The 21,768-nt window shown below is 35.5% G+C and overlaps 1 protein-coding gene across 39 annotated transcripts in view; it reads left to right on the plus strand.

Moving 5' to 3' along the window:
- Window positions 1-21,768, plus strand: part of LCOR (ligand dependent nuclear receptor corepressor) — a 144,606-nt gene that overhangs the window by 108,097 nt on the left and 14,741 nt on the right. For 25 of the 39 annotated variants that reach the window (XM_054243180.2, XM_078346167.1, XM_054243185.2 and 22 more), the window contains 2 exons: window positions 2,657-2,944; window positions 5,681-5,774. In XM_054243180.2, the coding sequence (XP_054099155.1) occupies window positions 2,657-2,944; window positions 5,681-5,774 (382 nt within the window). Of the gene's footprint in view, window positions 1-2,656; window positions 2,945-5,680; window positions 5,775-8,808; window positions 18,320-21,768 lie in introns of those variants that run through there. The other 14 variants (XM_078346179.1, XM_078346176.1, XM_078346185.1 and 11 more) reach the window with 2 other exon arrangements.

Below are 21,768 nucleotides of genomic sequence, written 5' to 3' on the forward strand. Positions count from 1 at the left end.
ATGTTTTAAATAATTAGTGTAAAGATTATGTATAGTTAAGTAGAATCAGAGATGGAATAAAAGTAGGCTTTTATGATATGGAATCAATTAATTTCACTTTAAGAACAATATACCATCTACAGATGTCATAATGACATTTATTTTTAGCTTGCTTTGTCACTTGTATTAAAAAATCTAAGTTAGGTTTGCATTTTAAGATATATAGGTGGCTGTGATGTAACATATTTTTCTGAGTTTTATTTTTGATCTGATTTGTTGCTTTTATTTGACTCAGTTGTGCTATGTTCCCCTGGGTCTGGATGTATTTGTAGATGTGTATTTTAAGTATGTCAAAGAATGAAATCTGTTCAAGAAACTTTCACAAAATAGAGAAATTCAAATGGCAGAGATGTAATGGATAAACACTGTCTTGTCTCGTGACTGTTTCTTCATTCAATAAAGAAGACAAGATACACTACAGACATTGAATGCTCCAAGATAGTGGTCTGTGGTCCTTGTCCTGGTATCTTTGACTCTTCACAGAGCTCTTTAATTATATTTATTAATACTACTTAAACACAGGGACATCTCATAAATTCATAAATTTTATTTTCTGTATGGAATTTTTTATGTATTGTATGTTCTTCAACTATTAAGGGGGAAACCGTAAACTAATATTAAAACTTGAAATTTATACGATAGTTTATGTGGAGGTTTAGGTAGAAAAAAAAGGGTCTTAACTGGAAAGTTAAATGATACTAAGAAAATTCAACAGAGATACTTAAAAAGCAGTGTATGAAAACAATGTTTATTAAAACACTAGAGGAACCATTGTCATTATCTGTAGCAACTTCTGAACCTTACCTAGTTCCATACCTTTATTTTTAAACCATCTGGAATACTTACAGTCTCTATTTTTAGAGAAGAAAGTTAGAGTTATAAATATTCCTTAGTATGACAGAAACATTATTATTAGGAGAGAGAGCCTCATTAAACTCCAGGAGATGAAATAAAATATCACAACTTTGTGAGCATCTTCTTGTATTGAATATTGTCTTCTGGGGGGCGGGGGAATGCCTGTTCTTAGGAGTCCTGTGAGGTTTTGATGGTGTATTTGTTTGTTGGTTGCTTATTTTGGAGATTTTAGATTAAACTCTTGAGTTCCTTAGAGCTTGAAAATACTGTGGGTAAAGTTGGTTGCCTTCTATAACTAATCTTTAAAAGACTAGGGAAACCTTGGTTTTCTGAGAACTGTCTTGGAAAGCCCCAAAAGTGTGGTGGAGAAGAAAGGTCACAGGTAAAACAGTAAAATCAGGGAAAAAGTTTTGATTGAGGGAGGGTCTATCACTAATCATCTATATAAATATGTAGTGACCACTTACTCTTTTGATCACATTCCCCCCCCCTTTTTTTTAAAGGACTATTTCATGGTGATTGACCTATTTAGTATTCAACTAAATTGAATACACACTTTAGACAAGGCAAGATTAGCTATATGGAGGTACACAGAGGTAAACGCATTTCCCTCGTTTTATTTTTTTAAAAGGACTATTTCATGGTGATTGAATTTGATTGACCTATTTATTATTCAAATAAATTGAATACATACTTTAGACCAGGCAAGGTTAGGTATATAGAGGTACACAGTGAAAAAACACACAGTCTCAGCTCTTGAGAAAGCTTAGTCTTCCTGATTATTAGATTGATAATTATAGAGGTATGATGATGATGGATTTATACAAGTCATTTTCCCTTCCATCCTAACCTCTTTTGCCCTTCAAAGCCTCTTCCAGTGCTAAAAGTTCTATGAGTTAATGAGTTCTTATGGTCAAAACTTAACATTGATTAGCAACTGATAATTTAGATGTTTATTTCATTATTTCCCTAGCTACTGTTTTACTAGTTGGCAGGGTTTATTTAAAGTACTCTTGGAAGATAATGTGGTTTTTCTTAGGCTTTTGAGATTTAACATTTAAACAACTAGCCCATAGGGTCTAAGATTGTGGTCCCCAGACCCAGTAGCATCTTAGAACTTGTTAAAATGTCAGTTCTTGAGCCCACTCTAGAACTACTGAATCAGAAACACTGGGGAGAGAACCCAACAATCTGTTTTTGCAAGTCATCAAGGTGATTCTGATGAACATTAAAGTGTGAGAATGATTGCCTTAGCCTAGAATGGATTTTAAAATTAAGTATCTCCTTTTAAAATCTTGGTATGCTTTCAGTCTTTATAAAGTAAATTAAGCACTCACGAACTCAGCAATGTGTTCTTTGAATATTTAGGAGAAGGTGACTGAGGAAAAAAAATCTAGAGAAACTTGCTGTGATCTATAGGTGTGTTAATGTGAGAGTAGTTATTTCCTAAGAGAAGGGTTTTGGGATTTCTCTATCAGGTAAGTGATTCTTGCCCATAAGATACCTATTTCTTCTCCCTTTATTTAATTTCAAAATCAATTATTATATGGGGGGAAGATGTTTAGAATTATTTTAATGAAAATTTTATTTTTAAAAATCTATAACTCAAAAGCTTAGAGAGTAAAAATATAAGTCAACGGGGAGATACTATTTTTAAGATAACTGCATTTTAAGAAAAAGTGAAATTTTATGTTTACTTGAAAAAGCTGTCTTTTTTTAGTACATTGTCCCACTTTAAAAGTAAATAAATCTTTATTTACAGACAGTCCCTGGGTCTCCGACCCCAATATTCCCCTAGTGGCCCGTGAGATCATGCAGCGAATGATCCAACAATTTGCTGCTGAATATACCTCAAAAAATAGCTCTACTCAGGACCCCAGCCAGCCCAATAGCACAAAGAACCAAAGCCTGCCGAAAGCATCTCCAGTCACCACTTCTCCTACGGCTGCAACTACTCAGAACCCTGTGCTCAGCAAACTTCTCATGGCTGACCAAGACTCACCTCTGGACCTTACTGTCAGAAAGTCTCAGTCAGAACCTAGCGAACAAGGTATGGTTTGATGTCAACTTCTCCTCTATCTTATCAGAGTACTTTAATTGGGGGAGAAAAAAAGCCAAAAAGCATCCTTGGCAAGTAGAGCATCAGCAGCAATAATAGCTTAAAAACTAATGTGATTCTTAAATTATTTCTTACTATTCAGTGATGGAGAAGTACGCTCAAGTTGTTACAGCCTTATCTGTCAGCAGTTCATGATCATGATTGATGTACCACCCAGAAAAGTCAGGTGGTTACAGTTGTCACTAATCTTTCAGTTGCTTGTTATTTATATAAGCATTTTATATTTTCCAAAGTATTTTTATGTTTCTTAAAACTCCTGTGAAAAAGTAAGTTTTCCTCTCACCTATAAATTTTCTAGGACTAGCACCTGTCTGAGAAATACATTTCTACTTGTAGGTATAAGTTACATACTCTGCAAATGAGATCATAAGGAAAAACATGTATTTGAATTTTGAAAAATAAATCACTAGGGTTACAAATAGAGAAAGGAGCAGAACATTCTTTAGGTTGTTAAGTATGTTCAGTGTTTTGTAAATACAGAAACACATATATCCACTGACGAACTTGAAAGTATTTCCAAAAGGGAATTTGTTGAAGACACTAAGTGATGAAGTTAAGAGGTTGTTTTGTTCAGAAAATGTTTCTTGAGTCTCTGAAGTTTATTTTCTTCAGTAGATATTCCTATTGCTTTGTGATTTCATTTTACCTTTAATTTCACAAAAATTGAGGCAAGCATTTCAACTCAGTCACTGTTTGAACCACTGCAAAATTAGTAAATCGGTGATGTTTGTACTGAGATTTTATTGTAGAAATCTTGAGTATATAGCAAAGTTATGAGATATGTGGATTTATTGGTGAGAAATACATGTTTATTTTGGAAAATAAATTTAATTCCTAAAGAACCTCTTTGAAACGAACTTTTGAGTAGTTTTTCTTTGCTTTTATCCTTTTCCTTTGTAGTGAACAGCAAACGAAATACCTGAGTTCTGAGAGATTTCTTGACAGGAGACCTCCTAGTTGTTCACATTGCTCATGTACCTTTGGTTACTGTATTTACAAAGTTGTATCTTTTTTATTGATGACTGTTTTCTTTTCCACAAATCGGTAGTTTTCATTAAAAATCTCTTCACTCTATTGCATCAGAAGCTTCAGGTTTATTTTGGGAGAATGGCAATATAGAATTATATTTAAAGTATTAATGTAGGTTTACATAAAATGATACGTTAGTCTAATTTAACTTGTTATAACTAGTGTTATACTTAAGAGATACATTGTATTGATAGCATGCTCCTACAAAGAAGAATTTGAGCTACATAATAGCAATATAGTATGCAGACTTCAAATGAAGTAAAAAAAATTAAATTATATTTCCTTAATGAATGTGTTTTCAACTAAAACCACAGTATTTTTAGTGGTAGACCTAAAATATGTTGCCTGTTTGTTTAGACAAATTATCTGTTTGGCTTGTCTTTAAATTATAGTGTCTTTGGCTGGAAATGTTTTAAGCAGTACTTTTGCTTCTTAGATGTGTCTAATTGGGTTAGAGGTCTAATAGGATAATTGGTTCTATAAGCCTATAATTATATTTTTAGAAATATTAGTGACTCTAAAAGACAAAACACTTATAAGTATGGGGTTTTTAAAGTTTACAAACTCAGTTGCCTGTTTATTTCTAGCAGCCTGAAATAGGGAGTCAAAATATCTTTAGATACAAGTTGTAAGTAGGTTCTACCCTCTGGTGATTTTTAACATAACTAGATATCAAGACCCCTCTGCTGGCGGACTGAAAATTAGAGACATTGTGTATTATCTCGTTCTGTTAATTTTGGACAGAATACTAGTCTTAAAAGATTTCTGCATATTTCTGTAAGGAGAAAAATGTCTTTGAGGGAAAAGGAAGTCTTCTAACTTTATGTATTAATAACATGAATTTGTGATTTGGTCTAGTTGCAGTAAAAAAATGGTTGTACTTCCAGGTTCTCATCAGTATCAAGACAGTTTTCTTCTTTCTTTAAACTTTTTTCATCAATATTTAATGTCGTCTTAATTCTTGCATTCATAAAATTCAGCAATTAAATTTTGAATCTCTGCAAATTTTTTAAAAATACAAGTATATATTTTTTTATAGATACGTGTAGAGAACTATTAGGATACATCCAAATTATAAATCATTAACAATGGATTCATCTTAAAGACCATCGTGTTTAGTATATACATGTACTTTAATGACATAAATTTACATTTAAAAATAATTTTTTTATCTTATTTAAAATTTTCTACATCCAACTTATATGTACTTTTGGAGTTTCAGGTAGATTTTGCTCTTGAGGGATTTGGTTCTATAGTTTGTATGCCACTGTAGAACATTAAAAACTTCTATGCTTTGATCAAGGTAAATTTAGAAAATTGCATCTTAAAAATTGTGAGAACAGAGGACCTCATGCTATGTAAACTGCTATTTCTAGTATCTCACTGTATCTTAACATCTTCAGTAACATGTTTTATCTTTTCTTTTACCCCGTTAATATTTAGCCCTTGCAGATATTAAGTATAACATGCCTTGCTAAATTTATGTTGCTTCAGGATTGAATTGATTTTCTAACTTAAATATATGATTTGCGTATCTGCTTAGTTGAATAAGCCTACTGCTTTTTCATATTTAGCCTATTCAGTTGACATATGCTCCAAGTTTTTAATGTCCTCAGGTATTTTTTTGTGTCTCTGCAGACGGTGTACTTGATCTGTCCACTAAGAAAAGTCCATGTGCTGGCAGCACTTCCCTGAGCCACTCTCCAGGCTGCTCCAGTACTCAAGGGAACGGGTAAGGGAGAATATTTGTAGTCGTACACAGTTTAATATAGATAATTCATCAAAGGTTGATGCCAGTCTCCCTTTTAGGTTTTAAAAAGTAACCCTTCTAACTAAGTCATTTATAAATATGGACCATTGATTAAGTAAAAATATAATCTGTGCAATGTAAATTGGCTAGTACAGATGAGTATTTGTCAGTTTAGTACAAATAGTAAATAATCATGAATATGGCAGAAATATTTCTTTTACTTTTTGTTGTGGCATGTTTCGGAGTATGAAACTCAAGTTAAATTCTAAAGTTTAGATGTGAAGACAGTATTATGTGTGCTGACGCTGTTGAATGAAAATTGAGCTCTAATACTTGATATCTCTAGTGGGGTTCGTGTGTGTGCATGTTCATTTTTGTTTGTTTCTTTTGGGTTTGGTTTTGGTGGTTGATTTAAACTGTACTTTAACTGGCATTTCAGAAAATGTAATTTTCTGAAAGATTGATTGTAGATGTTGATGCATAACCGTCTTAGGCTACCAAGATATTATTACATGCTCAGTTTTCATAACTCTTAAGATACTAAATTCTCTGACTACCTAATTTTATATAAGAACCATCTTCTCTGTACGTGTATGTAATAACCAACTAGAAATGTCAAGTTTTAAAAAGATATCTAGGCACCATGTTGAAAAAGCATTTCTATAAAACCGTGTGACAAAAATTAACTATCTTGACATGAAGAATAACTTGGTAAGTTTAAATTAGTTAATACTTAGGCTTATTTTAACTTTCAGATTATCAATATGGGGAAGTTACTTAGATATTAAAGGAACAAGTGGATGCTAGGTGGACTGACCTTTTCCAACTTACTGTTGACTACCTTCAAATCAAAGGATTCCTTTACAGACTTTTAAAATCTCCCTTTATTTTCTCTAATTCCGAAACTTTTCATTTGCAGAAAGTATTAATCTATTATGCATAGTTTACTAACCTTTTTCTTAACCCTTTCTTTTCACTATGGTTTATACTAGATATGTCAGCCTGGTCCCAAATCTTTGGGTTCTATTTATATATCAAAAAACACTTGGGGCCGGGCGCAGTGGCTCACGCCTGTAATCCCAGCACTTTGGGAGGCCGAGGCGGGTGGATCACAAGGTCAAGAGATCAAGACCATCCTGGTCAACATTGTGAAACCCCGTCTCTACTAAAAACACAAAAAAATTAGCTGGGCATGGTGATGCGTGTCTGTAATCCCAGCTACTCGGGAGGCTGAGGCAGGAGCAATTGCCTGAACCCAGGAGGCGGAGGTTGCAGTGAGCCGAGATCACGCCATTGCACTCCAGCCTGGGTAACGAGCGAAACTCCGTCTCAAAAAAAACAAAAAAACACTTGAGCTGGGCATGGTGGCCCACGTCTATAATCCCAGCACTTTGGGAGGCTGACTCGGCCAGATTACCTGAGGACAGGAACTCGAGACCAGCCTGGGCAACATGGTGAAACCCCATCTATACTAAAAATACAAAAATTGTCTAGGCATGGTTGTATGCACCTGTAGTCCGAGCTACTCAGGAGGCTGAGGTGGGAGGATCACAGCTGCAGTGAGCTGTGATCACAACACTGTACTCGAGCCTGGGTGACAGAGCGAGACCCTGTCTCCAAAACAAAAACAAAAAAAAAAACAGTTGAGTTGTGTATTTAAGGACACACATAGGAGAAGTCCATGTGCAGTTTGCATAAACAAATCCCCTGCTTAAGATTCACTGTAAACTTGCGTACTAGCTTCACATATTATATGGCTGAAGTTGCTGTGTTTATCCTTCTGAATGGAAAGTGTTTTCTACTAGCTTTGTTTTATGGAAGAAAAATGCACCAATAGGAATGCCCATCTTTTAGTTGAATATTCAGTGTTATCCTTATTGCGTTACTGATGATAGTAGGTCCCCATAGAGTTTTGTAGAACATAACTGGTTTATGATTTCTGCAAAGCCCCACTTTTGTGCGTAGTTAATGTAATCATCCCCTTGGGTATGTTTTGCCAGATGTCAGCCTTAATATTGATAATCTTTCTCTATTGTGGAAGTCAAAAACCTTACAAATTAACGTTGTCTAAGTAGTTGACTTTTTAAACATTATTTAAAAGCTATCCACTTGAAATTTGAAAATAGGTGTTTGGTATTTCAAGAAGGGGAAGTCCTTTTTTAAGCCAGAGAAAACTGCTAAAAAAATTGTTTAGATCCCTCTGACAATAATTACTTTGAGTAGAACTTAACGGGTAAATAAAGACTAATTTCTTTTAAGCTTGAATTATTTCAAATGGAAAATCATGATACTCATGTGTCTATAACTAATAGTGTTTTAAAATGAAGAAGTGTGGTAAGTTATAATGCAGTGGGTCTTTTGGTTTGGTTTGTTTGGGATTTTTTTTCACCCTTGGGTCTGTTAGCCATATATGTGTATTTTTTCCCCAAGCAAAATAAGAAATGTTATTTGGAATTGTTTGATTTTTGATGATGAACATCAACATGTTTGTGGGATAAATGAGGAATTATCTATAAGTTCCAATAATGTATATGGTTCCAGTTTTAAAACTAGTTGTCATGAATGTTGACTATACTGAATTAAAATAAATAATTTGGCTTACTCTTTTATTACTGTACTTGTTTAGTGGTAACGTCACATTGGTAACACAATTCTGTGTAGATCTATGGAGACTGATGATTACTTTGTAATTAATAATTAAGATGCTATTTTCAGACAGTTGCGCGAAACTTTTTCTCCGAAAATTTGTGAACCCAACCAGAGACCAGCTGACAGGTTTAATTTTTCTTTGCCCAAAAAGCTCCTGATTTTTTTCTTTTTTCTTTTTCCTTTTTTTGTGAACAAGTTTTAAAACTAACTGCTGAGACCATTTTTTTTTTAATTTTAGAGAAAAATAAATAAATAACACAAAGTGATGTTACCCAAGCAAGGCCTTCTAATAAAGGAGTGGTCCCCTCACCCATCCCTCCCTACCTGTGCAAGTCCTGCTCACATCAGTTTCCTTCCATCCAATTAGGCGACCTGGGAGACCCAGCCAGTACCGCCCAGACGGACTTCGGAGTGGTGATGGGGTACCTCCAAGAAGCTTACAGGATGGAACCAGGGAAGGTTTTGGACACTCCACATCACTCAAAGTTCCACTGGCTCGATCCCTGCAGATTAGTGAAGAACTACTGAGCAGAAACCAATTGTCCACAACTGCCAGCCTTGGGCCATCTGGATTACAGAATCATGGACAACACTTAATATTATCCAGGGAAGCCTCTTGGGCAAAACCACATTATGAGTTCAACCTCAGCCGTATGAAGTTCAGGGGAAATGGTGCACTCAGCAACATCAGTGACCTTCCTTTTCTTGCAGAAAACTCTGCCTTTCCAAAAATGGCACTTCAAGCAAAACAAGATGGAAAAAAGGATGTGAGCCATTCATCTCCTGTAGACTTAAAGATACCACAAGTTCGAGGAATGGATCTTTCTTGGGAGTCTCGCACTGGTGATCAGTACAGCTATAGCTCTTTGGTAATGGGTTCACAAACGGAGAGCGCGCTTAGTAAAAAATTAAGGGCTATTCTTCCAAAACAAAATAGAAAAAGCATGTTAGATGCTGGACCCGATTCTTGGGGCTCAGATGCTGAGCAGTCTACCTCTGGACAGCCATATCCCACATCGGATCAAGAAGGAGACCCTGGCTCCAAGCAGCCTCGGAAGAAAAGAGGGCGTTACAGACAGTACAACAGTGAGATACTGGAGGAAGCAATCTCAGTGGTTATGAGTGGAAAAATGAGTGTTTCCAAAGCTCAGAGTATTTATGGGATTCCCCACAGTACACTGGAGTACAAAGTAAAGGAGAGGCTGGGCACTTTGAAAAACCCTCCAAAGAAAAAGATGAAATTAATGAGGTCGGAGGGGCCAGATGTTTCTGTAAAGATTGAATTAGATCCCCAGGGAGAGGCAGCACAAAGTGCAAATGAATCAAAAAACGAGTAGGAATACTGTAGAGTGCCAATTACTGTACAAACTGGGTGAGCACTACTGCATCATTGTTCAACTATCATTGTTTGCACGTAATTTCATTTACTGTGACACTTGTTTCTCTGCAGATTTTGCATTGACTTGTGTGTACAGAAATGAAATGTGCATTTCGAATGTTGCATATTTTAAATTTTTCATGTGCAGTATGGCTCGGAATATGTTTGGCCTTTTGCATGTTTCTCTACAAAAGAGAATTGAGTTACCTCACAGAGAACAGATACATGGAAGTGGACTCCTTGCCTGTAGAGCCTGCATGCTTTTCTTTTGTTTGTTTTTTTCTAAGTTATATTTGTTTTTACTTTTTAAAAAAGAAGAGGAAAAAAAAGCCCCCTTTTAGAAACCACGTCTGTCATACTGGGAGCTTTACACTGCAAATTGGAAAGCCATCTTATAATACAAAATTACTCACATTTTTCATCTACGATTCAACTAATTGAAGGATTAAACTAAAGAAAAACTAAGAAGAACAATGAACCTTTGAATTTGAGAAATTTGTTTATTCAGTGACATAATTATTGGGTCATATATTTATAGTTATATTTTATAATTTTCTTCTCACTATTCGATTTACTTAACAAATTAGCAAGCTATTAGTGCTCACCCAGAGGGGAAGGCGGTGGAATATGTGCACACACTACCTTCAGAAATACTTCAGTTAATTACTTTGAACACTACCTTTGCTGTGATTTCATTGAGATTTTCTAAGGGTAGAATTTGGTCTCACCAACAAGTGAGGATATAGCCTTATCTCATGGAGGACGAGCTCCGTATTTACTCAGGAGCAGTCAGGGTACATTACATAAAACAATGGAGGATGCCTCATTTTAGCAAACTAGGTTTCTTTGTATTCTTCAGTCCTTTTACAGAATTGATGTGCTAACTGACTGAATATCATTGCAGCAACTAGATTAAGATACTCAAGATCTGTTTATTGGGGATGGGAGAAATAGGGAAAGAAATGTGTATAAGTAATTATGATACTGCAGAAGTGATGCTTAGATTTTACACAGCCTCAGTAGTCTGCCCAGTATCCACATTAATGAAGGATCCACGTGTGTGATGAGAGAAAAAACACAACCCCAAGGTAACCTGATATGATTAGCATGCATATCAGTTCTAACAATAATTCAATCAGAAGTCAAGCTCATTGGAATTCCTTTTTTAACTAGTCCAAATACCAGTAGAAGGGTGGGAGAGGTTGTTTTTTTAGTTTTCATTTAATTTTGTTGGTTAGAATTTTTTTCTCTCTCTCTCTTTTTTTTTTGGGGGGGGGCATCCTACGTAATATGCCCTTCTTGACTTTTTCTGATAATTAGCTGATATTCATGGTTGTTTAGCACACAATTCAGGACCTTTGAGATCGCGTTTGTGTAAGCACTCCTTGAAGAATATCTAAGCTTTTTTTGAGATGGGCTTTTAAATTTTTAGTAAGGAAAGTTTTTTTTCTGTAGTTTTTGCAAGAACTAAGCAGAGCCCATGGAATTTAATTTTTCATTGTGATCAGATTAAAATTTACTATTTGTGCAAAAACAATATCCACACCACATATACTGTATATTCTAATCTGCTGAGAAAGGTGGTCAGGCCCTTCTAAATGCTTAACCAAAAACAAACATTATTGGAATTTCAGTGTAAAATTAAATCAAACTTGGAGGGTTGGTTAGATTGAGGTTGATTTCAGATGGATATGAACAGTTCGAGGGGAGGTCCAGATATTTCCAAGGCATAAATTCTTGCCTAGAAACTTTGGAGCAGTTAATTAAATTAGGTTAAGTTTTCCCTCAGCAACCTATGTGTTCAAAGGTTAGGCACACCATTGCTGTTATTAAAATACATGCACTGCTCATTCTTGACATAGCTTGGGGGGGGGTGGGTTCTTGATTTGGTTATTTTTTGTAGCAGTTTAATCAGTGGATAACTGAGCTTGTTTCCTCTTAGCTTTCTATACTTCTTAACAGAAAAAGCAGTTTGGGCTTAGTAGCATTTTATGATTCTACAAAACTTTGTCACCTCACTGGAAGTTGCAATAAAAATTCCTTAGGAAATGTATGGTTTTCATCTGCAGTTGAAGGAAATCGTAGTAAGTTTGCTGAAAGCAAAGGGCTAAGCTTATGAAGGAACGCCTCCTTTGTTACACACTCAATTTGTCAGCACACAATTAATTGCAGCCATAGTACCTTTTTTCGTAATGTTTGGGGTATTCAGTAGCCCAGGATTGCTGCAAAAAGGTCCTTTGAGAAAGTTAATTTGTGCTTGCTTTTATTCCCTCTCAGAAAGACATCACTAAAGGCCCATTAAAAATCTGGCCCTAAAAGTTCAACTTTTGTAGAGTTTACTGTTCAGAGAGGTTTAATCCTATGTGGTAGTCTATATAAGTGATGTATGAGTTGAGTTATGTAAATTTTGTCATTGTAGTGTACATGGAGTGATCATTTTACTAACATAAATATTTTCTATGTGTGTTTCAGTGGATGACAATCGAGCAGCAGAAGAATGGTGTGCCTACCCTTTAATGCTGCAGTTTAAATAAGAGAACTTGTATTGTGTCATTTCAGATTGTAGGCTGAGAGTTGTAAATAGTGAAAATTTGAGTAATTCTATGATTTGTTTTGGTTAGAAAGTGAATTTAAAAAACAAACCAAACTCTAAACTTTCTCAGATTAAAAGTCCTGAGACCTGAAGATTGTAATATTCATGTCTGTGAAGCTTTTAAACATTACACTTGAGATCAGTCATGACTTGATATTCAGGTAAATTTTCTTTTTCAAGAAGCTTTTGAATAAGCGTGTTTCCTCCAAAGGTCTCTCTCTTTCTCTCTCTCTTTTTTTGAGTGTAGATTATTTTAAAGCACTAATTGCATTACATTGGTAACTGCAATATAAAATAGCCATTATTGTTTTGTGAAGCATGGTTGAAATTAGCTAGTGGTCCCTTTTAAATTTCATGAGCCTCTCAAAAAAGAAAAACTTAAAAAAAAAAAAAACAGAAGCTGCTGGAATATTTCAAAAGATATATATTTTACCTTATTATAGGTTTTGTAAAGTTAGTTTGTAATATTCAGGTGCACTTTTAATGTTAAATTTTGTGTTCAGAGTTCCATTATACCATTCCTCGGAGGTGGCTCATCACATGGCTGGTTTTCAGTCTTGGTGCCGCAGTGATTCCTTAATATTTGATTTCTCTCTTGATTTGCCACTATTCTGTATTGGCACTTTCAGTGTAGATATTCTAGTTTGGGGATGTCCTCACAAATGTGTGATAGAGATTGGTTTATTAGCGTGCTTAATTTCTGCTAATCAGAGTTTTGCATGGCCCAAACAACAGTTGACCATTTTTATGGTATGGGAAAGTGTAGTTCACAACTGTCTTTATCACGAAAGCCGTTTTTCCTCATGTTTTCCAGTAGACCAGATGATAACATTACTTAAATTATTAATATATAACATTCTTGGAACTATTGATAGGAAATAATGTATTTAAAATAATTTTTTGTGTTTTCAGAGAACCTTGATATAGGGTAGATAAGCTATGGCACTATAAAATCAAAAACACTAAATAATTCTGTGGAAGGTTATCTAGTTGGTATTTTTATCTTTAGCTTTGTTATTTCTGAGACAGCATAGTCATTCAGCTTGACGGTAATGTAGTATATTATATTACTTTGTTCAGTAAGCTTATCAGTGACTCCGAATTATGTTTGTGATGAGCTATACACTTTTTTTCCGTTCCCCAAATACCATGAAGGACAAGGTCACTCTTTGAGGAAAAATAATTTATATTTGTGTATAATACTTCTTAATATTACGTTTGTTGTTCTGAAGTTTAGATGTTGCTTGATAATACCTTTGCTGCAGCAGATCATGAATATGAGTAAGGCTTTGTGTGATAATAGGGGTCCTTATGTGAAGTTAATTACTGTTCAGTACTGGTGAGCAAGCTCAACAGGTGTGAAGTGTGTATTAGCTTTATTTGGTACACTTTTACTTTACAATATTGAAGTGCTTTTAGAACTCTGGTTATCTTACATAAACCGTTACCTCAACCAACTGGCATTTCTTTTCCCCAACATTTACCTTAGCTATAATATGAGCTATGTGTGATCAGATAATAAAACTATTAAAGGCACAATGAGAAGTTTAGTTCCCAAGTTTTGGAGAGAACTCTAAATTAGACTAAAAACAACTACCTGTTAACACCCATATCCTAACTACTTTCTGTCATTAGGCAGTACATAGCAACCTTTGAGCTGCTAGTGAGCTATGTGTTCTCCCCCTACCCCCAAGTAAGCACACAGTGCCAGGCCTGGTTCTAAGCCTTTGTGATTCTCTTAGATCTCATTGACCCATAATAGTGAAGCATGGATTCATTTATTTTCATTAAACAAATTGAGTCAGCTCAATAATATCAGAAGCTGAAAATATTTTGAGTTATAGCAGTTATATGGCAGATTGGAGTCATTTTCTTTAACAGCTTTTATCTTGGTAGATTTCCTGTTGAGACCATGTATTTTTGCTTTTATAATTCTTTAAATTCCAGAGGTTGTTTTCACATAAACTACTCTTTTCTGCATATTCAGGTTGCTGTCATTGGTGATAGAATATGGCAACAGACAGAATTGTGCTCCACTTTATGTTTTATAGGAGATACTGAACGTTACAGGTTAAATTTTGGCCTTCTTGAAGATATCAAAGCTTGTTTTCCTTGTTACCTTTAATTAGAATTTGGTCTTCATTAATGCTTTGGTCAGGCCAGTATTACTAAAAACTTGATGGCTTCAGAACAGCCCATTTAGGAGACTATATAGCTATCTAGGGATTTTTTTTTTAAATTGCTTTCAAAATCTACTGAAAAGGAAAAAAGTACAGTTGTGGTCCAAGGAAGACAGAACTCCAGGCTCTTTCTTTGTTTATTTTGGTTTAATTCTGTACTGGAGACTTGAATAGGATTTGTGAACATGGTGATGGAAAGAAAAATGGAGGACATTATTTGTGTACCCTCATTCCTGAGTAATCTTGCAGTTACCTTTTGAAGAAGCAGACATTAGCCCTGTAACATAACACTGTAGCTATAAGCCCTAAATGTTATGAAGGAGATTGGGGTGGGGAGGGTGGAGTAGGATGGAAAAAGCATGTAGACTTCAGAGAGGGGGCTAAAGATTCTGCCCTAGAATACTAAAAACAAGTTGGAAGATAATGTGGTGAAGTTAGGCCATCCTGATTTGATAGAGAAATCTCTTAGATTGTTTAAAAATGATAATCGAGACTAATTAATGTTGATTTGACAATAGAACATGAGTTAATTCTGCAACTATTGGGGGTTATTTTACGGTTTCCAGTTCATTTAGAGCTGTATCCAGAAAAACTGAAAAGGAAGCACTTTTAGTTAATCATAGATTTATTGGATGTAGCAATTATTGTTATAATATTTAATCTCTGTTATTTGAATGTGGAAATGAACTCTTTTACCCCATCTTGAACTGTCCTTGAACAGGCTCAAGATGATCAACACTGGAAATGACCCTACACACATACCAAAAAAATCTAAAGCAGTTAGACATATTTGAAGATCCATACCTCTTAAACTTTTTAGATTTATCTTGGGAAAGAATTTATGAACCTGTAACCAGTATTAGTGCAGTCTTGGGTTCCTTGTTCTGCATAATTGCACCCTTTCTCAGGTATGTCCTGACAACATAAATTTTAAAATAATCTCTTTAGAGATTAGATTCTCAGTGGATAGTGTGTAAGGGGACTAGGGGTGGGGGGGTTGGGGGTCGTTGAACACAGGACACTGACACAGTAGAGCAGGGATTTTTAACAGTCAATAGCCAAATAGAATTTCAATCTAGAATATTTTTACCCCCTCAGAATGAGTGAAACAACTTCTATTATTTGGTATTCCCGGTGCTACACTCTTAGAAGTCTTTTTTTTTTTTTTTTTTAATCCAGGTGACTTTTTCTTTTTCCTGCTTGGTGAGGAAGGTTATATAGTAAACTTCACTGTCACTAGGAAAGCACTTGTCCAAAATGTTTAAAGTACTAGAAAAGGGATAATTCAGCACTTTTTCTGTTACAACACTAAAGTCTTAATTTATCTTCAGAGTCTTAGGTACTGTAAGTTTTAGGATGATTATTTAAAAATAGAAAACATACTACATAATACGGGGTCAGATCACATTTATATAAATCTTATTTTAGAAAAAGACAACATTTTGTACCTTTCTAGCAATTCCAAGTGATTGCCTCATTTTCTCCATTTTATTAAGCATTTCAAGCTTAAGAATTTGGAATATGAGAGAAGGTGAGGGGGAAAATTCCCCAAAATAAAACGTTTCAGACCATTTTAGAAAAATCACTAGGAAAATGGGTAGGGATTCTCTCCCCCTTTACGTCTTCAGGGAATGAGCAGTATTTAGAATATTTGGCTGAAATTCAAGCCTTTTTACTTTGTAAATTTTTAATATTAATTCACTGACATGCTTTTTACACCAGAGGACTGAAAATGGATCTTAATGTTTAAGTTGTGGAAGGGTATATTTCTAAAATGAGGGTGCGGGGATGATTAACTAGGTTAGTATTACCAGCATTAGTAAGTTTAAGGAATTTTTAGTATGTAATAGCAAAGTGTTTGATTAAAAGTCTAATCCTATATTACTAGTCGAAATTAGTTACATTCTGATCTAGGAAAGATAATAGTCATTGGATATTGATAGGCTGTGCTGTCAGAAAACCAGACTAAGATAGAAACCTTTATCTGACTCCCACATGTTGCTTGTTCTGATGGGATGTATACTTTACAGCAGCTTACTGCTGCTTGGAAAAAAATGTATAAACTATACATTTGGAGTGTTTGCGTATAATTCTTTATAACCTCCACTTTAAGCTGTCAGACATTGGTATTTTATCAGTCCACACTGTTTAATAAAACTAATGTTCTTAGGAATCCAGCTTGTACACACTGTTTAAAAACCCTCAGGGACAGTTTACACACTCTTCTCACTCAATTCAGGTACTTTGATGCTATTCTTAAACCTAACAGTGACTTGTATTTTTCTGTTTTGCTTTTATTTCAACGTGCTGGTAGCACATCTGATGAATGTCAACTTAAAAACTCAGTTCAGGTATCCAGGTATAACTCAGCCAAACAGATTTTAAAGCTGCATATAACTCTCCAGCACATGGTGCCTCACACTCTTATAGTGGCATTCTATATATTCAGTTATTACTACTGAGCAGATACTGTGGGGGTTCCTGTTAACAGTGTATTGTTTAAAAAAAGTGCATAAATGTATAGCCAGCACACTACACACACAGTCATACACAAACACGCACAGTTAAACTATATATTTTTAAATGCCACTAATAGCCAGCACAACTAAAACAAAAGACATTCCTAACTGCTCTGTAAGCTGTAACAGATGCAGTTCCTTCTTGATGTGGCTCTTGCTTCTTCACAATAACTACTACTAAATTCAAGCACTGGTCCTTGGGTGTCTGACCTCTACATTCTAGTTTATGCAATGTCTCTAGAGAATTTTGTGCACTGGCCACTGTGATGGAACCATTGGGCCAGGAGTGCTTTGAGTTTATCAGTAGTGATTCTGCCAAAGTTGGTGTTGTAACAATGAGTATGTAAAATGTCAACAAAAAAAAATTAGCAGAGGTTTAGGTCTGCATATCAGCAGACAGTTTTGTCAGTGTATTTTGTCGCCATGAAGTTCTCAGTGACAAGTTTCTTCTGATGTGAAGTTCTAATTCCAGTGTTTTAGTCCTTTGCATCTGTAATGTTAAGACTTGTCTCTTAAAAATTACTTTTGTTTTCTGCAGTACTATCTGTGGTTAACAAAATAGATATTCCTCTGCTTTAATATTTGATATCTTACATCTAAAATAAATTCTCTCCACATATAAAACCCATAGCCTTTGAAGATATGGAAAATGGGATCTTTGAAATTTCTAGAAGTTCAAGTGTCATACAACAAAACAGGAACCCCCTTTACTCTTATGGACCTCATTTCAATATACTGTTTACAGTTTGATGGAATTGTATAATTTAATATTTCTCTTGTACTGTAGTTTATATTTATTTACAGATTTTTTTTGTACTGTGTGATTTGAACTTTTTGTTCCTTGCTATGATCAATGTTTATGTAGTAGAGCACTTATGATCACAAATTAAGTTTTTTGGTTTGATTGCACTACATTAAATTTTTTAATGCAGTTCTGATTTTTGACTGGACTAAAACTGTGTCTTAATGTATGTGATGAGTACTTAAAATTTTAATCCATGTGGTTCCCCCCCCCCGCCCTTTTTTTTCATTGTATGTCAAAAGCGCTAGTTCTTTCGTGCATGTGTAAGATTTAATGGTTCCATTGTATTATTTGACCATGACATTTTGGAGAAACATTCCCAGCTGTAATGTTGTGTATGGTAGTTCTCACTGGATGCTAGACTTTTCAAAACCACTATTCTTCTAATAAATTTTGTTGTGAAAAACTGTTTTAAAAGCTTTGATTTCTACTTCCTAAGATTTTAATGCTCTTTTGGAAAATTCACAAAATGGGTAAGAGTTGGATTGTACTCCAGCTCTAAATATACATGGTAATCAAAGTTAGTGATTATTTTATGATAAATTCTTTCAAGGTGAAATCTCTTAAAGTTGCTGCTGTGAGATTCTGCTGTCATACTCAGGTGCAATACTGCCTTGTAACTCAGTGTCTTTACTAATTTGATACTCGGCGCACAGATACTCGATTTTTTTCTTTGGGTTATTCATTTTAAAAAATGTTTCCAGCTAGACAAAGAGGTAGTGATATTTTCATAATACCTTTTTCTGTCCTGACTTAGTTTTCCATAATCTTCTTAAGAGTGTAAAACTTCATGCTGGGGTTCCTTGTCCGAAAAGAATAGTGACTTAATTTTTGTTTGCTCTTAATTCTTGAGGTGTGAGTACAAAAGCAACATTGTCAGTTAAGGTTATACTAGTAGTTGTCATTTTTGGCAAGATGCTGATAATTTTACCAGGACACATAAAGTACAGAATATGTGTTGCTCAGCATTTAAATTGTTTTTAGAAACTAAGTGTATAAAGAAGCTTTGCATTGTAAAGTGGTTAGAAGAGCTGAATTCTAGTACGTTAAGATTAGAAATAAGAAATGTATTTCAGAAAACTGCTTGTTCAAGCTCATGATGTAATTACATGTAGGCAGGTTGAAGTGATTTTTGATCATTTCTAATGCTGTGGGTTTTTGTTTTTTTGTTGGTTTTTTTTTTTGAGATGGAGTCTTACTCTGTTGCCCAGGCTGGAGTGCCATGGTGTGATCTTGGCTCACTGCAATCTCTGCCTCCCCGGTTCATATGCAATTCTCCTGTCTCAGCCTCCTGAGTAGCTGGGACTACAGGCACATGCCACCACGCCCTGCTAATTTTTTTTATATTTTTAGTAGAGACGGGGTTTCACCATATTGGTCAAGCTGGTCTTGAATTCTGACCTCAGGTGATCCACCCCCCTCAGCCTCCCAGAGTGCTGGGATTATAGGCGTGAGCCACCGTGCCCGGCCTCTAATGGTGTTTTATATTTAAAGATGATGCTGTTGTTAGTCATTGGTCTAGTTTGTCTTTTAATAGTTTTTGTCGCACATAGACTGGCTATCTAGCTGTTTCTGCCTTTTGGTCTGATGTTTGTAAAACAGGAATTTGTATTAGTACTAGGGACTTATTCTCTTGGCTTCATTTGTTCCCCTAGTTATGTCACATACTTAAATGTTTTTTAAAAAGCTAATTATTATTTCGCTGTAAGTTCCAAAGGCATAACTTACTTGTTTATTGTCATTTCTTGCCATTATTTATTCTAAACTGGTGGCCAGATCCGCAGTAAGATTATAGTTCAGCATCTCATAAATGAATTTGCTTTATTTTAGTAATCCTATCTTCAAATTGATACTTAGCCCTTCAGTTGTTACAAAGGTCCTATTTAAAGAAAGCACATTTATTCTTTTAGACTGGAGTTTTCTCTGATTCTGCTGATATTTTGGAAATTAATTCAGGGGGCTCCCTCTGTCTTAACTGGTGTGGAAATTAGGGAGATTGCATAAGGGAAGTAAAGTGGAAAAAAATTGAAACTATCTTTTTTTTTTTTTTTTTCCATATCCTGAGTTTTGGGGTTTTTTTTCCCCCCAAGGACTCTCACCAAACACTATTCAAATATAACCCCATATGCCCATGTCCTGTGATATTAGGTTTTGTAGCTGAAATGAGTGAATAATCCTTTTTTTAATAGGAAGTATTTGTTAAGTAATATAGTAGATAAGAGTTCTTGTTACATTGTGTTCACTTTATCATTATTTGCTTCTAAAAGGTAAGCATTTTAACACAGATTTTACTTATCAAATTCATCCAATGTACAGATTGTTGAACTTCCTTTGTTTGCCAGAATCTCACTCTTTTATTTATTTTATTTTGAGATGGAGTTTTGTTCTTGTTGCCCAGGCTGGAGTGCAGTGGCATGATCTTGGCTCACTTACAACCGCTGCCTCCCAGGTTCAAGCGGTTCTCCTGCCTCAGCCTCCCGAGTAGCTGGGATTACAGGCATGCACCACGAGGCCCAGCTAATTTTCTATTTTCAGTAAAGACAGGGTTTTGCCATTGTTGGACAGGATGGTTTTGAACTCCTAACTTCAAGTGATCACTCGCCTTGGCCTCCCAAAATGCTGGGATCACAGGTGTGAGCCACCACGCCCAGCCCAGAATCTCACTCTTAATCACCCAGGATGGAGTGCAGTAGTGAGATTACAGCTCACTGCAGCCTCGACCTGCTAGGCTTATGTGATCCTCCCACTTCAGCCGCTGAGTAGCTGGAACTGTAGACACATGCCACCATGCCTGGCTAATTTTTACAGTTTTTATGGAGACAGGGTTTCACTATATTGCCCTGGCTGGTCTCAAACTCCTGAGCGCAAGTGATTCTCCTATTTTGGATTCCCAAAGTGCTAGGATTAGAGGCATGAGCCATCATGACTGGCCAACTCTAGAAGTTTTATAGGCGTGTAAGTATATTGCTGTTTCTTGACTAGTCATTTTTCAATGTTCGTTGTTCATCTTGCCAGCTTTATTTGATCAGCAGTATGGAGTGACTGGTTTGACTTTTTTTTGAGATGCAGTCTCCCCCTGCCTCCCAGGCTGGAATGCAGTGATGCCATCTCGGCTCTCTGCAACCTCCACCTGCCGGGTTCAAGCGATTCTTATGCCTCAGCCACGAGTAACGCTGGGGTTCCACCCATGGTGGGAGGTCCCCATGGTTGGCCTGGCTGGTTTGGAACTCCTGGCCTCAAGTGATCGTCCACCTTGGCCTCCCAAAGTGCTAGGATCACAGGTGTGAGCCACCTCTCTTTGCCTTGATTGTAATTTTAAAGTTACCTTTCAGCTTGGTACACTAGAAAGATCACTTGTTTTTTGTTCTGTTAAGTCAGGGTATTACAGGCTGAATGGTTTTTAGACCTCATTTCAACTCACTTAAAATGATAGAAAATGTCATTTTATATTAAATGTGAGACACACAAATTATATTTTTACGAACATTGGGAAATAAAGTAGAAACCCTTTTTTGAATAATAAGGTCTTATAAACATGGGTCTCACCTTTGTGTTGAAACATTTCTAAAGGAAAAAAAGATGTGGATGTCACTTTTAGATGCCTTTTATTTAAAACAAAGTCTGTTTAAAATTTTTATCATGGACTGTGATACTTTTGCAGATATTAACTTGAAAATTCACTTTATTTTAAGTTATTTATAATTTTTATTTCTGTTGTGTGTGGGCTAGGTCTGCCTTGAATATTAGAGCGCTAAGGGTCTTTGGAATTATCAGATACAATCAGTCTTAAGCAGAATCAACCTTTTAAAAATATAGATGCCTGGGTCCTACACTAGATCCACTGAATCAATTTAT

The sequence above is a fragment of the Callithrix jacchus genome, chromosome 12 (assembly GCF_049354715.1).
Source record: "Callithrix jacchus isolate 240 chromosome 12, calJac240_pri, whole genome shotgun sequence".
Classification (NCBI taxonomy): Eukaryota; Metazoa; Chordata; class Mammalia; order Primates; family Cebidae; genus Callithrix; species Callithrix jacchus.